This window comes from Delphinapterus leucas, chromosome 15 (assembly GCF_059928025.1).
Source record: "Delphinapterus leucas isolate spDelLeu-1000000601 "Yukka" chromosome 15, BTC_Dleu_Yukka2, whole genome shotgun sequence".
Classification (NCBI taxonomy): domain Eukaryota; kingdom Metazoa; phylum Chordata; class Mammalia; order Artiodactyla; family Monodontidae; genus Delphinapterus; species Delphinapterus leucas.
In genome coordinates this window covers 66,339,517-66,352,057 of record NC_143143.1, presented here as the reverse complement: position 1 = coordinate 66,352,057, position 12,541 = coordinate 66,339,517, and the positions used below count along the sequence as shown (strand labels likewise).

General features: G+C 43.1%; 1 protein-coding gene across 3 annotated transcripts in view; it reads left to right on the top strand.

Annotated features, from left to right (window-relative positions):
• The first annotated feature begins 8,181 nt into the window (after nt 1-8,181).
• The window catches only part of SAMHD1 (SAM and HD domain containing deoxynucleoside triphosphate triphosphohydrolase 1), a 63,052-nt gene continuing 58,692 nt past the window's right edge, over nt 8,182-12,541 (top strand). The window contains exon 1 of one of the 3 annotated variants that reach the window (XM_022592472.3): nt 8,182-8,416. In XM_022592472.3, the coding sequence (XP_022448180.1) occupies nt 8,209-8,416 (208 nt within the window). In that variant the 5' untranslated portion in view covers nt 8,182-8,208. The remainder of the gene's footprint in view (nt 8,417-12,541) is intronic. The other 2 variants (XM_022592473.3, XM_022592471.3) reach the window with 2 other exon arrangements.

Sequence of the window (12,541 nt, the reverse complement as noted above, 5' to 3'; positions counted from 1 at the left end):
CATAAGTCCTATTTCCTCAGTGGCTTCCCAGGTCCATTTTAGAGACCTCTCTTAGCAATACCTACTCCATATTTATTTTTCTTTCATGTTTCCCCCTTTTGATCAAGATCTTTCTTTGGGAGGCATCAATGATCAACCATTTGGTTATATGTCATTGGTTTCGACTTCCTCTGTGCTGGGGAGGCTCATTCCCAGAGAGTCATGTCCCACAGAGGAGGGAAAGAGGTGGCTGTGTGAAAGGTATGCTTTTAGAAAGTTTGTGGCCATATTTGAGCAACAATGAGTCATCTAGGAAGCAAGTCCTCAGTGGCATTCAAAATAAGAGAAGTTCATAAATCTTTATTAGTTAGAATCTTACAGGAGTGGTCAATCATCTCCAGATGTCTAGCTATCATTTTTCCTTTTAGTATTTCTCCAAGACTTGGTATTAGGTCATTCATAGCAGTTATTTGCTTTTTCATATGGCTTATTAAGTGGATGACATTAGATGATTCATCTGGTCCTGAATCTTGGGAAAGCTGTCTACAACAGATGTCATCTGCTTCATTATCCTGGCCTTTGTCTAGTTAATTTCAGTTTCAGGTCTCTAGACTGTTGTGAAGTCCAAGCAGGACATGGTGCCTCCTTTAAATGAGAAACATGAATCCATGAGTCAATGCCCTTAAGTTTAGCAGCACAAGTTTAGTTAACAATATCTGGAAAGGTCCCCTCCAACAAGATTGGAGGACATCTTTGTGAAGGTGTAGTTTCCAATAGACATAGTCACCAGTCTATTTTTTCCTGAGGGAGTGGACCTGAGATTAAGCAAAACCAAAGGCAGTACTTTGGGCCACAGCAGCTTAAATGATTAGTCATTGTAAATGCGCTATGGTAGGTGAAGGAGTGCAAAGACTAAAAAAATGAGTTTGCCAGGGAGCCGCAGTTGTCTTGGGTTTCCCATAGCCCCCACTGTCAATTTAATTTACAGCCATTGTTTACCCATCTTAATTTATCTGATTCAGAAGCAGGCTGTTGCCATGTTACAAGTTATCAGGATGGCAAAAGTCTGGCAATAAGGGGTCAATTCTTCTGTAGAAGCAGAATGGACTTCATCTACATGTGTCACAATATTTACAGATTCTGTTGCTGCTGACTTTGCATGAAAGTCAGCTAGGGCATTTCCTTTGTACTCTATCCTTTTAGTGTTAGCCTCAGTTTGCTGACAGACAACATTTTACATCAGGACATATCAGACTTACAGGAATTTCACACAATTTCTGGAACACTTATAACAAATACCTATACAGACACAACATAAAGAAGTCTTAACATTACTTCTTATTTGACAATGCTTCCCCTATAATTTAAAAATATCAAATATACCTAATTAGTTTAATATCTCTTTCTTTACAAGGAGAAAGAACAAACCTTTGAGATATTTCAGAAACCCTGTGAAATATATCTCTAAGTTAGTTCTAAGTCAAAAAGAATTCATTTAGAATTTAATTTGGGGAAGTTTGTCAAAAATATCCAAAAGGTGTTAAAACACTTAGTCAAATAGGATCATAGGTCACTGGGAAACAATGCTTAGTTATCCATTTAACCAAAGTAACACTTAAAGACTTCATAGGGGGCTTCCCTGGTGGCGCAGTGGTTGAGAGTCCGCCTGCCGATGCAGGGGACATGGGTTCATGCCCCGGTCCAGGAAGATCCCACATGCCGCGGAGCGGCTGGGCCCGTGAGCCATGGCCGCTGAGCCTGTGAGTCAGGAGCCTGTGCTCTGCAACGGGAGAGGCCACAACAGTGAGAGGCCCGCGTACCGCAAATAAATAAATAATGTAAAAAAAAAAAAAGTGTTATACTTAATGTTGCTAATGCTAAAGATATGTCTGTATTAATTTAACCAACAAACTTAAACTAGCTTTTATTTACTAAAGATTCATCCCAGATCATGTGAACTTGAGAAACATTTCAGTTAGTTTCTATTATATTTTTGCAAGTATACTTAATGTATATACTGCTTGTTTGTTTTAAGCCAATTACATATAACTCTTTTACAAATTAATTTTAGCAATACCATCCAAAGAAAACATACCACATAGCCACAACATATTTATATATAGACACACATGAACATACAGACAGATGCAAACAGAGGCCTTACAGTTTTTGTTTTAAAATTTTCCTTGAACTAGATTTCTGGGCAAAGGTGCTTCTATAGCACCTTGTGTTTTTAAAAGTCCTTTTCACGCTCTCTCTCTCTCTCTCTCTCTCTCTTTTTTTTTTTTCCTTCAGATTTTAGGAATTGGAGATGGTCTAGATAAGAGTTCCCAGAGAGGTTACAAGCCTTTTGAGATAAATAAGGGAGGTGTGGGGAATGATGAAAAGAAATGGGTGAACTGTGAACTGTCTCTAGAACTGCATTTCCAGTTTCACAAAGATTCATAAGGTATAATTTAAATGACATCACAGGCTGATCCACCCATCCAACTACTTTATCCTCAATTTGCTTCTTTATATTAGGGAGATTTCTAACTGAAATGTAAGTCAAAAAATGTTTATGTTTTGCCCAGGCAATGTTGTTGGTTCCCTTTAGCACGTCCAATTAATAGTGCTTGAAGGGTGGGTTTACATGCCTTAGTCCAGGGGGTATATGTGATGGTGTTGGTGCCATCCTCATTGGACCTGGCTTTAAAAGGGGCTGCCATTACAGGATGGGCAGTATGGATGGTCTTCTGCAGGGGATCAACCTCAGTGTTATAAAAAAGGAAGTTCAGAGAGAGATGGATAGAAAGGAGAGCCTTATGGTGGACATCCAGAGGGACAGAAAAAAGCAGATTTGGAGAGAGAGAGTTCTCAGAAGCCTCAGAGGATTTTTCTAGTTTGGAAATTTTTTGAGAGTTAGTTTCTCTGGGGGAAGCAATAGTAGTGGATTCATTATTACAATTGGAGGCCTCAAAATACCGATTGAAATATGCTTCCCATTCTCTTTGTCTTGTTCTATAGCTTTTCTCCAATTGAGCACACAAACTAATTTAGAAATTTTGAATGAGCCACAAGTGGACCAACAGAGTTTCAAGTTGTTGTGGGTGATTTTAGTCCAATGCGAAAGAAATTTAGAAGAGGAAGGCCCATAAGTTTTAAACATAAATTGATCTGGAGTTCTGGATGGTGGCAGTGCCTGTAGAAACCCAACTCCCCATAACTGAGTACTCACCAAGATGAACAATTCCCTTCCCAGATAAAGCCAGCAACAGAGGACACCCAAATAAAGGCTCAGAACCTCAACCATATTGGGAGGTTCGGAACCAAGAAGACTTACCCTTAAGACCCAAGACCACTGAGGAGATGACTGAGTACAAAGGGCTCCTGTAGGTGCCTTACTTGTGCCTGCAGCAGCTCCACGGGTAGAAGCGAGTCACTTTGGCTCCCACTTCTGACACCATGTAATGTCCAACAATAGTCAGTTTCAAGGCTGCACAGCACAAAGAGTGTTATTTGGGGTCTTAGGCATTGCAATTTGGTAAAAGTTGCAATGCCTAAGATTCAGGTAAAACCAAAAGAGTGTTCCAAGGAACAGACAGAATCAGGGCAAAAGCTACAAGGTTTTTAAAGTTGTAAGAATTATGTTTGGCTCTCAAGCAAAAAGGAAATATTCATCCTTAAGGGACAGCTTTCATGAATTACTTAGGGTAATGGTCTGGTAAGTATCATAGACTGTGACAGGTTATTTAGGGTAAGGGTCTCATAAGTATCTTAAGTTTCTAGAACATTGTGCAGATGTTCTGGATCACTGTTTTAAGACAATAAGTGGCCAAAGTTCAGATTTCATCCAGGCTGAGACATGCAAAAATCCCACTTCCTCAGTGGCCTCTCAGCTCCATTTTAGAGAGCTCTCCTAGTGATACTGACTGCACTTTGATTTTCCTTTCACAAAGTGCAGAGATAGGGTGCACTTTTGGGTTGGTTGATCAAATAGCTGAATAGTCTCATCAAAACCCAAAGTCTGTTCCACAGTTTTGGCTTCTATCAGAAGCTTTCCTCCTAATGATTTCAGGAGTGCTAACCATAGCAATGGCAAATTCACCTTTTGTCATATCTTAAGGGCTCCCAAGCAAATCTATGTTGGAATCAGCCTGGCTGATGCAACTACCATTTGAATTTAGGAGCCAATGCTCCTAAAATATGAGTTGAAATATGTGTTGAGATTGGCTCTTAGCAATGAGTTTAAAAGGATTCATCAACTATGTTTACTCAGAAGTACCCCACTGAAGTCTGGCCACTCCCTCATGTGTCTGAGCATCCCAACCCCCAAATACATGGTCACCCCACCCCAAACATTGAGGCACGCCCAGGAAGTCACCACAAGCAAAACTCTATAGGATGGGATGGCCTCTCTCTGTGACTGCCTAAAAGCAATAGAACTTGTACCCAGCTCTAGTTACAGAAAAGAACAATGGTTTTCAAGGCTGACCTAGGTTAAAATCCCAAAGCACTTAACACATGTGTGTGACCTTTGGCAAATCATTTCACCTCCCTGGGCTTCATTTCCAAATCTTTTAAATAACACCTGGGGTGTTTATCCAAAACCAATTCTCTTCTTCCTGATACTAGACCTTACCCTCTAACCCGATGGGTAACATGTGACCCGTCCGGGTCAATCATTTTATAACACAGCAATTGGTCCAGGAATTAATGCAATCAGACTTGTTGAAGTCATTCACTTATGTTGGAACTGGAGGAGCAGAGGCTTTCTTTCATCTCTAGGTGTGAAGCCGTAAAGATGGGACCTCAAAGCTGCTTGCAGCGGGTAGCCCTCATGTTCCCACATGGTTTGCACCCTCCTTGACTTTATCTCTTAACTCTTCCCCTTTACTCATTTTGCCCATCCAAACTGGCCTCTGCTATTTCTCAACACCAGGCATGCTCCTGCTTCAAAAGCCTTTGCACTTGATATTCCTCCAGGCACCTGCACGGCTGGAATGGTTTTTGTCTGGAATGCTTTTCCTCCAGACACCTGCATGGCTGACTCCTTCATCTCCTTCCAGTCTGCTTAAATGTCACTTTCTCAAAAGGCCTATGACCACCTTTTATGGCCATATTATGACCACCCTATTCAAAACTGTGACTCTATCCTCCTCTACTCCTCTTTAAAATAAATTTTTTTCCAAAGTACTATCTTCTAAGTTTATTACTGTTAATTATATTGTTATTCACTGCCAGTCTCCTCCTACTAGAGTATGTTTCACTAGGGCAGGGAATTTTGTTTCTTTTGCTCATCGATATGTCTCAGGTGCCAGGCAAATTAGTAAGTACCCAGTAAACATTAATATTTGTTGAATGAATGAATGAATTTATAACTAAATAAGCCCAGCTAGTATAATACCACCTAATGACATTGTTATGAGGATTAGAAATTATAGATATAAAGTAAAGCACAGATCTGACTCATAGTGAAGCAGGAGATAGATGGGCCCCAGGTTGAACAGCTGGAGCTCGTCCCCTGTGGACAGAAACTCCCAAATAGAAGCGAGAGAAGAGCTAAGCCCTGCCCAGATAAAAGACAGAGATCACGTATTTCTTATTCTCGAGGTCAAGGAGACCTTCCCAACTATACATTCGCAGAAAGGTTCCTCAGAGGTCAAAAGGGAGGGGGGCGTCACCTCATAATAAGTGATGTCAACCTACCCATAGCCCTCTTCGCTAGAATCCATCTTGGCTAAGAGATGCGTGTGCACACATGGGAAAACCCTGAGATATACCAGATACAGGCACAGAACCAGGAAAAGCAAGATGATTGGCCAAAGGAAACCCGGAAGAAATGCCCCATAAAAGTGATTCAAACTACCACGGGGGTGCGACTCTCTCTCTGAGCCCGCCCGTGTGTCCATCCACACGTACTCTTTTTCCTCCTACTAAATACTTTGTTTCACTACTTTCCATGTATGGTGGGAATTTATTTCTGCAAAGCCGAAGGGCCGGGTCCTTGTCCCTGGCCACTGGTCTAGTGGCTAGGATTCAGCGTTCTCGCTGCCACTGCCCAACCTCAATCTCTGGCCAGGAATCGAAACCCTGCTTCAAGCCACTGCAGGCTGTGGCCACCAAGACCAATAGTAGGTGCTCAAATATGGGAGCTATTATCATTTTGCCAGGTCTCTTTTTTTTTTCAAAGAATTCCTTGACAGATCTGGAGATAAGTTTCTACATCTACAAACAGAAAAAGACTTATGAAGAAAAAAGAAAAAGAAAAAGACTTATGGGGCACACACCAGGAGGTGATCTTTGGATCTGTATGTGTGTGTATACACATTTTGTTTTACAAGTTTTCTTTCTTGAGCATTATTTTTATCAGACAAGAAAACCAACACTTTTTAAAAAAAGAATCTTGTCTTGCTTTGGGATTTTGACAGATGGAAAAAAGAATGTCTTGAGGAGGTCAGATTCAAAGAAAGAACCAGGGATTGGTGGTAGGTGGCACTGAGAACTAGCGGCACTGGTTTAAGAGGAAGTTGTGCAGACATGTAAAACCACAAGGTTAATACTGCCAGAAGTAAAATTGCCCAACTCAGCTGGGTGGGTGGAAGCAAGGAAGGGCAAGGAAGAACTCCTGGGGGTATTCAAGGTCATTAAGCAATGGGCCTTAAATTAATTGAACTTAGAGTTTTTTCTAGTCCTAACTATGGTGAGACTGACATCAGAGGAGAGCTTGAATAGTCACTTCTCTCAATACAACCAGAGCAGAGGGCCTGTGTATAGCAGGCATTTGTTTCCACGTTGTGGAATGACTGGATGGAATAGGATCACCAGGACCAAGTGGAAGTGAAGTGGCAAACTAGGAACCACCCAAGTTTTGGAGTCAGCTTTGAATGTTGATTCTGTCACTTAGCCATGTGACCTTGCTCAAGAAACCACCTTGTGCAAGATCTAGGGCCCCTACAAAGTAGGAGATTAGGGGAAACATGATAAATATGGCATTAAATTATACTCTTTAACAAGCAAAAACAAAAAAAATTAAATTCTCAAAAGCAATTGCTTTGAACAAACCCAACTGATTAAACTTAAAACCCTGCTTATATCACCTTCTACTGCCCAAGAAACCTTGCTGTCAGGGCAGATTTTCCCACAAGTCTTATAAACACAAATTTTCAAATAGCCATTTCCAAGTTTAAATATGTCTTTCACATTTAATACTCTTTGTTGTCTCTTTGACCCCTCTCCCCTTGTTTTGGTTTCACAAGTCTTGAAAACTGTCTGTTTTTTCTCAAAATATTCTGTGGTTTAAAGGTTTGTTTTTCTGGGCCTGGCCCTTCTGTGCAGAGGAGGGCAAGGTCACCTCTCCATACTTTCCCCCATGGGTCTATGGGATAAGGGAGCAACTGGAAAATTTGGATTAACTAATATAAAATAATTTTATATCAAAACTCCCATTAGTGAGCAATTGTTGGCAAGTGAGTAGGAGCATGGGCTTTAGAGCCAGGCTGGATTGCTTGGGTTTGAATTCAGGCTTCATCACTCCCTAGCTGGGTGACCCTGGGCAAAACACTCAGTTCTCTGTACCTCAGTTCCTTACATCTTAAGGTTACTGGGATACTTAATTAATATTTGTAAGTCCTTAGAAGAGCGCCTGGCACACAGTAAAGCTCTAAGTGTTTGCTGAAAATATTTTGCTCAACCCTAGACCACTAACTAGTTCACGCTGCTTGATGATAATCTGCCTCACTCACCCTGTATCTCCTGGATGGGTCTATGGCTGTGTTGATGGGAAGGTGTACTGGCTTTAGTAGTGGTAGTAGTAGTAGTCCTTTTACCAACACGGCCAAGGGTAAGCCTGGGGTACTCATGTGAAGTTCTGTTCACCAGAAGAGCCCCTGCTCCGGACTGTAGCGGGATGTCCTGGGCACACTCTTTCCCGACCCCCGCGCTTATCAGCACCACTCTCAATTCTGCTTCTACTCACTCGCTTTAGCGTAAACGCCTGGGTGGGGTTAAGGGTCATTGGGCGGTCACTGCGCCTGCGCCGGGACTGGGGGTTGGGGGCCTGAAGCGGGCGGCCTGCCTGGCCCCAAGGTCTGAGCTGTCAGTGCGCCTGCGCGGCCGGCCAGTGGGCTGGCAGTACTAAGCTGACTCGCCGCCGCCGCCGCCGCCGCCGCCACTGAGCTGCGAGTGCGCCTGCGCGCGGGTCGGGCGCCGGGGTTCTTGACTGCGCCGCGCGGGGCGCTGGGTGTAGCCATGCAGAGTGCCGACTCGCAGAAGCCCCCCAAGCGGCCCCGGCGCGATGGTAGCCCGAGAACCCCGCCAAACACCCCTCCCGCAGACACAGAGAGGTCCCCGAGCCCCGACCTTCACCCCGACCACCGGACCTGGGGCCCGGAGCAGGTGTGCTCCTTCCTAAGGGACTGTGGCTTCAGCGATTCTGGACTGCTGGAACGCTGCCGAGGTAGCAGGGCTGTAGGGGTGAGGGGCCGGGGGCCGGCGACCCGAGATCGCGACAGCCGGGCCTGAGAGAGGGCTCCCTGAGGCCGTGAGCGTGGGGGCCTCAAAGAGGAGCCAGAGCGGCCGAGGGAGACCGGACGCGGGAGGCACCCGAAGGGGTGGACCTGAGGCGGGGGCGCCCAGGAGGGATGACCTGAGGCGGAGAACAGAAACCTGAGGTTGCGAGCCCTCGGAGAAAGTTGCCTGAGGCGGGGGAGAGAAACTTGACGCGGGAGGCACCCGCAGGGGTGGACCTGAGGGGCGGCGCCCGGGAGTGATACCCTGAGATGGAGGAAGGAGAAATGGGGCGTCTGGCGTTGCGGACCCGTAGGAAGGGAGCGGACTTTGGGGGTTGTGAACCTGGGGCGGGGAGGGGGCAGCTGGTCTAACTCTGGTGGGCTTCTTCAGGAACTTGGCACCACAGCGCCGGACAGGCGGGACTCAGGTTCCTTTTTTAGTTAGAAGACCCTTGGTGGGAAGGTTGCTGTCATTCAAGCTCACCAGGCTTGGGAGACCCCCCTCTGCTGATGTAGCTCCCTGAACACTTGCCACGTGAGAGTACATTTGGGTGCTTTAAAGTTTGTTTCCTCCGCTCCCCTCCCAACTCGGGGTTTGTCTAACCGGGAAAGAACTTTTCTGTTAATCTCTGAATCCGCATCGCCTTACCGTAGCACCCGGGTAGGACTCAATACATGCGTGATGACTGTACTTGCAGAGCTTAGTAAAGATCATGTTTTGTTCTCCAAAAGTTTCCCTCGCTAAATCTGAACCCTGGGGTGGTTCGGATGACCACTGGACTCCCAGGTGCCCACAACTTGGCCTGTAGGTTGTGAGTTTTAAGCGACTTTACTGGCTTAAGTTCAAGCATCCATCCACTTGAAATCTACTCAACTTCCCGTAAGGGGGATGAAGTTTGACCTCTGCTTTACCCTCTGAAGTGTTCAATAGAAAAGTGGTGTGATTTGCAAATGCAGTAAACTTTTGCAGTTGCGGGGTAGAGCCCTGTTTGCTTAGGCTGGGTGGGAGGAACTAAAGAAGTGTTCAAGACCTAAAGATAGCTTGATGGGTGAAGGAAATTGCACTTCTCTTTTTCCCTAGCACCACCGCTCCCCCTCACACACACCCCCCACACCCCACCTTGGTTTTCCTCCCCTTCTGGGGTGGAATTTTTCTTTTGAGTAGCAGTAGGTGGGGATGAAGTAGTTTTATGTCTTCAAAATGTGATTGGCTATATTGTTGGCTGCCTATTTCAGTGGTGTCCTGTAGATTAATTCATCAGTCTTCAGAATGATCTGTTCTCTTGAACCACAGTCTAATACTAGAAGACATTACATGCTTTAAATTGGTAAAAACTGACCAAGTGTTCACAGTTGCTAATTTCTTACTGCTCCCTGATCAGCTTCTCCTAAGAACTGGCTGACCACAGCCAATGTCCTGTCAGACTGGGGTCACTTCCCCTCCAAAGATTCTGCTTATCTCTGCTTGCCCCTACTTTATCCTATTAAAAAACAAACAAACCAACCAAAAAAAACCTTTTTGATTTTGAGCCACTTGCAGATTTCTGAGGTCAGAACATTCTCCCTATTGCAATAATTTTCTCCCTAATTAGAGTCTGTCCCTATCTAAGTCCAGATTTTTTTAATTGAAGTATAGCTAATTTACAATGTTGTATTAGTTTCTGGTATACAGAAAAGTGATGTGTGTGTGTGTGTGTGTGTGTGTGTATGTATATATATGTAGTCTTTTTCAGATTCTTTTCTGTTATAGATTATTACAAGATGTTGAATGTAGTTCCCTGTGCTATACAGTAGGACCTTGTTTTTTATCTGTTTTATACACAGCAGCTTGCAAGTCCAAATTTGTTTTTATTTGACAAAACTAAGCACAGGTGCTGGGTACCTTTCCTCATTTTGGAATACAATTTCACAGGAATTTAGAGACTGTAATGTGTATTTTTTAGTAGATGATGTGTTTGAGTTTCAAAGGCCACACAACTAGAAAAAAGCAGAGCTGGATTTTAAAGTTAGGTCTTTGGACTCCAGAATTCATGCCACTTATACCTTAACAAGTGTTCTCTTCAAAATACATTGGATTTCCCTCAACAATAAGGGAATAAACAAACCAGTGAGAAAAGAAAAAAAATGGAGAACATAACCAAAGTTATAAAGTCAACTAAGAACAAGGAAAAAAACACCCCAGTAGGAAAATGAGCAAAACACAAGAACAATTGACAAGCAGCCAGTAAAAACAGAAAAAAACATTCAGTCTTAATAGTAATTTTAAAAACACTGATTTTAAAATTTAGATAGAAAAATATTTAAAGATTGGTAATCCAATAAAGTTGATGGAAGTATCAATTTGCTTAACCCTGGACAGTTTGGGAATACCTTTTTACTTACAGAAAATTTCACTTGTAGGAGTTTACAGAAACATTTGTACACTGTCCAAAGAAATATATTCAAGATTATTCTTCTAACCACTAGTTATAAATAGCAAAAAAGTAGAAATGATCTAAATATCCATTGATAATAATAGTAAGTAATATTGATGATTAACAATTTATGGAGCATTTACTTTGTGTGAAGTACTATTCTCTGCACTTCATGTTTCATCTTATAAAATCTTTACAATAACTCTGTGACATAGGTTCAGTTATATCATTTTAGTGGTGAGGAGCATAAGGTTCAGGAGAAATTGGTTAAATGTGTTATGGTACATCTGTATTGTGGAATAAAAGACAACCATTAAAAATGATGAAACTACATCATTAATAATTGTTAATAATTGACAAGAAAGATCTTTATGACCTATTAGTTGGGAAAAATAGATTATAAACAACATAATTTCATTTGTGTAAAATTACATAATTGCAAAGGTAAATGTCTTGAATTTTGTTATCTAAAATATTAATGATTACTAGGAGAATATGAGTAAGTTGATATTTTATACTTTATATTGTTTGGATTTTTTATATTGAATATTTTTTATGCTTGAAAAACACCCCCCAAAATGCCATTTTCATTTAAATGTTTTTTTATTTCTGGAAAATTACATCCTCATTTTCTCTTGTTACCTTTAGAAAGACTTTTGTTTGTTTGAAAATAGTCCAGTGTTCTGGAATCTGAGGTCAGGAAGGTCTGGAATTAACTATATAGAAAGATAAAGAAAAATAAACCATGTGGGACTTCCCTGGTGGCACAGTGGTTAAGAACCCGCCTGCCAATGCAGGGGACGCGGATTTGAGCCCTGGTCCGGGAAGACCCCACATCCCTGGAGCAACTAAGCCTGTGAACCACAGCTACGGAGCCTGCGCTCTAGAGCCTGCGAGCCACAACTACTGAGCCCGTGTGCCTACAGCCCGTGCCCTGCAACAAGGGAAGACACTGCAATGAGAAGCCCACACACCACTACGAAGAGTAGCCCCTGCTCAACACAACTAGAGAAAGCCCACGTGCAGCAACGAAGACCCAACACAGCCAAAATAAATAAATAAATACATATATATATATTTAATGTATATAAGCCTTACTAAACAGATTGTGTGCTTTCTTTGGAGGTTTCAGAACTAAGTCAACTTGTGGAGCATCCCTCAGGCTATGGTTTTGACCTGACTATTCTAACAATAGACTGACATTTCTTTCCCCGCCCCACCCCAAACCTCACCTGTTTCAGGAGGAAGCTGCCAGTTTTGCAGCTGGACTTCCTTACAAATAATTTACTCAAATAATTTTAAAAATTTTACCTGGTTTATCAAAAAAATCCTCTTGGTATAGTTATCAAATTAAAATTAAGACTTTCCGGGCTTCCCTGGGGCGCAGTAGTTAAGAATCCTCCTGCCAATGCAGGGGACACAGCTTTGAGCCCTGGTCCGGGAAGATACCACATGCCGCGGAGCAGCTAAGCCCATATGCCACAACTACTGAGCCTGTGCTCTAGAGCCTGCGAGCCACAACTACTGAGCCCACGTGCCACAACTACTGAAGCCCGCGTGCCACAACTACTGAAGCCCGCGTGCCACAACTACTGAAGCCCGCGCACCTAGAGCCCGTGCTCCACAACAAGAGAAGCCACCCCAATGAGAAGCCCTTGC